We start from the raw sequence: 3,891 nt of genomic DNA, 5'->3' as shown, positions 1-3,891 counted from the left end.
GCGTGTGCGTGGGTGTGTGTGTGTGTGTGTGTGTGTGTGTGTGTGTGTGTGTTTGCTTCATAACTGGTAACTAGGGCCCGTCATAAAAATGTGCACTGGGGCCCATGTAAACACCTTACTCCACTGCTCACAGCAACCTGTCTCTGCCTTATAAGGAAGGCCTAGTTTTGATACTTTAAGTTCCTTTTTTTTCAATAAAGTTAGGCACTTTTGCTTACATAAGATTTTGAATGCAGTAAATTGACTCCTTATGGTGTATTTTTTTACATTGTGGTGTTGCAACTACCTGTAGCATAAAGGGGCAGAGTGCACATAACGTTTGTAAAAAGTCAGAAAAAACAAGTCGAAATGTCATAAATATATAAATAGATACACCCCAGAAATCTACACAGACTCTGGGAGTGGCGCTATCTTCGTTTAATCCTTGGACAACTTCTTTGGAGTACTTTGAACCGTCATAAAAATGAAATTGCCACTTCTTGAGTTAACTTTGTAACCAGCCCTCCAGAGCGTTCCCCCATGGTCTGAGTAGTTGAGCCGCTATTTGGACTGTGGTGCTCCTCGACAAGGACCAGCTTCACAAGTTGGCTGGGCTTCGTAAGTTAAGAGAGCGTCATTTCATTAAAGTGTGATGTTAAAATGGAACTAGCAGACAAGTGGTGCCGCTAAGTGGCATTTAAGCGAGTTTTGCGGCGATTGAATTAGTAACGTTACAACGTTACACACAAGCCACTTAATTGCAGGCCTGTACCTAACGTTGGGTTTCTTGTAACGTTAGCTCAACGGTTGAAATGTAAAATAACGGTTCTATTGGTTAGCCAACTAACGGTTCTACGGGGTGTTCCGATTCGGTCCTAACTTAACACCGTTTTTTTTTTTACCGTGATGAATGACGCTAGTAACGTTATCTGGTTCTCATGTGGTGACTTTAAAGCTGTGACCATGTTAACAGTCGGCTAACCGCTCAGGCTAGCGCAGGTGTTTGTTTATATAACTGTACTGAACTAAGTTAGTAGAGACGGTAGTTGTCTATACAGTTACTCTCTGAATAACAACATTGACAGCGGGTCTATTGCACGTCGTTAGGCTGTAATAATACAGCACAGGTCTGTGCTGTGCTGTATATGTATGATTTATATTTATATATATAAAGATGATCGTATGATAGAAAACCAGGGATTGATGACTGGGATTTGACTTTTCACAGACATTGTCTGGAAGCAAAGTAGTTAGACTTCAGTGATTATTTTGATTATCTGTCACTCATGTTTTGACCAATGTATCAATCATTCAGTCTAAAAAATGTCAGAAAATAGTAAGAAGAAATATCTAATCCAATTTCCTAGAGCCCAATGTGAGATTTTCATAAAGTTTGTTCCGTCCAAAACCTAAAGATACTCAATTTAAAATGAAATAAAGAGAAAAACAAAGCAAATCCTCATATTTGACAAGCTGGAACTAATGAATGTTTGGTATTTCTGCTTGATATTTGACTTGAATAGGTAAGCCTCATATTGAATGAATAAATATTGGACTAATTGTTGCGACTCTAATTTTGTTTACACATGCTGGGCCAATATCCATCAATTTTAAAAGTGTTTTCTAAAGCAGTGGTTCTCAACTGGTCAGGCTGCGGGACCCACCATCACCCCTTAATGACAAAAGATGGTGCAGTTTGAACCTGAGCTGCAGATGTCCTCTACAGTCGTAGTAGGAGGGAGCTCACTGTGCAGAGAAATTATTCCTGTCAGTCCCCGTCCCACATGTTTCACGTAAACGACTAAAACTGCTTTGTTTATGTCTGTAGATTCGTCCATTTGTAATGCAAAATGACCACTTGCCTTAATATCGAGCTGTGGTCTGTTGTTTGATGTCATCCGACATGTCTTCAATTCACCTACTTATAGTGTCATTTGACAGAGGTATAGTTTTCAGTTTATCTGCTGTGGATTGATCAACAAATGCCGCTTCAGTTTTGACGGCTTCATGCTTTCTTGTGCCAGAACCTCTCTGCACAAAACTCACTGAGGTTTTTGCCGTCTTTTGTCCTCAATGTAAGAAAATCCATATCTCATGTAGTCGGTGTCGTACTTGCGTTTCGCCCACTTAGCATGAAAACAAACTTTGTGGGTGTTCTTCTATACTGCGAGATGGATGTCTATTAGCATTACAAGGCATTAACACCAAATACTGTTAAGGAGTGTGAATAACTCCGCTGCATACAAAATCCCCTTCAAAATAGAAGTATTTTTTTCCAGACAAAAACGGGTCAAAAACGGGTCTGCAACCCATTTGTGGGTCGCAGACCCACCAGTTGAGAATCACTGTTCTAAAGCATCTACTATATTAATGCATTCATCTTAAGCTTTATACAGTATATGCTGATCTTGCTCATTACATTTTTGTGAGTTTTAAAAAAATAAATTTTATTGGCTACATGATTTAAAAAAAAGACCAATGCATATTGTTCACACTCTGGTAATTTTTTGACAAATGAAAACTATAAAACAGACTTCAGTGTCACAGATACAAATTTGTGCAGCAACATCCTAAAACGAATGACCACACTCAGATAAAATAATGAGGATTTCACATGTGAATCCTTTATTTTGTTTTTCCATAGTTCCTTCCGACCATGCAGCTGGTGATCCGCCGGTACCGTCACTCAGACAAGGACCCAGTGCTCACCCTCTTCAGCAGTGGCATCAGGGAGCACATCCGCCCATGTTTTTGCAACGCCATGACCAGCCCTCTCAACCTCGCCATCACCCTGGCTCTGTGTGTCGCTGGCCACCTGCTCGGCTCCGTGTTGGGGGCTGTGGTGCTCCCAGGAGCCTGGGTGGCCCTCGTGTACTACTGCTGTCATGAGCTATACGCCAGCTTTGTCAGGGAGAAACTCCAGACAGACATGCAGGACATCCCTGGGAACTATCTGAAAGGACCGGATGACTGTTTCTGGGTGGCCGAGGCTGAGGTTGATGGGGGGACCCGGGTCTTGGGTATGGTGGCCGTGGTGGCCCAACAAAGTGGGAAAGAAAGATATGGAGAATTGTTCAGGATGATCATTTCACCATCGTGCCGCCGGATGGGCCTGGGCCTCAGGATGGCTCATACTGCGGTGGACTTCTGCAAGGAGCGAGACTTCTCCAAGGTGGTGCTGGAGACCAGCTCCACTCAGACCGCTGCTGTGTCCCTGTACCAGAAACTGGGGTTCAGCCATGTCACCACACACACCAAAACATATACTTTTGATTGGATTGTAATGATGACTAAGGTGTCGATTTTGATTATGGAAAAACACCTGTAGCCCCTGTCATCAGTGTCTGAATGGGTGCAAATGGGTGAAGGACACGTAGTGTTAAAGCGCTTTGAGTGGTGACTGACACAATAATCAGTGAGATATGTCTCACAAACACTCACTGTTTCAGCTATGAAAAACAACAACAACACAAATCATCAGGTTTCCTCATAGTCTATGTAAGACCAACTTATCTGAATGTTTTAAAGTTGATACTGTTCTATTAAGTTTGGACCAAGATTCTCTGACCGTTGACTACTCCTTTTTTTACTGCTGTGATTGTATTTCACAAACGACCAATCATGTTTAAATGTCTTAAATACAAAAGTATGCAAGAAATAAAACTACATCAAATGCTTGTACACTGCTGTTGGTTTTGCTTTAACACATCACCCTCTTTCCAACACTCACATGCATTGACTGCAGCATTTTAGAGCCCACCCAAACGGGTGCAACAAAACTAACAGGAGGGTCACAGCTAGTCAAACACAGCCTTTCACTCTTATACCTTGGTCATTAATTCACTACTCCTTATAAAATGGACACTCAGTATACCTGGGGGGGCCAAACCAAAAGAATAAACAAGAATATAG

At 41.8% G+C, this 3,891-nt stretch overlaps 1 protein-coding gene across 1 annotated transcript; it reads left to right on the top strand.

Moving 5' to 3' along the window:
- The first annotated feature begins 480 nt into the window (after nt 1-480).
- nat8l2 (N-acetyltransferase 8-like 2) lies at nt 481-3,660 on the top strand. The gene is made up of 2 exons (XM_068711742.1): nt 481-597; nt 2,624-3,660. Exon 2 carries the CDS (start codon nt 2,636-2,638, stop codon nt 3,305-3,307), a length of 672 nt encoding a protein of 223 aa, XP_068567843.1. The 5' UTR covers nt 481-597; nt 2,624-2,635; the 3' UTR covers nt 3,308-3,660.
- The last annotated feature ends 231 nt before the right edge of the window (nt 3,661-3,891 follow it).

The sequence above is a fragment of the Cebidichthys violaceus genome, unplaced genomic scaffold (genome assembly GCF_023349555.1).
Source record: "Cebidichthys violaceus isolate CVI_PGR_0920_01 unplaced genomic scaffold, fCebVio1.0.p SCAF_17, whole genome shotgun sequence".
In the NCBI taxonomy this organism is placed as follows: Eukaryota; Metazoa; Chordata; class Actinopteri; order Perciformes; family Stichaeidae; genus Cebidichthys; species Cebidichthys violaceus.
The sequence above is the reverse complement of the archived record's forward strand: the minus strand, read 5'-3'. Positions and strand labels throughout refer to the sequence as shown.

Excerpts from the sequence above, each read along its gene's own strand:
- nat8l2 (XM_068711742.1), top strand. The coding sequence starts at position 2,636 with ATGCAGCTGGTGATCCGCCGGTACCGTCACTCAGACAAGGACCCAGTG.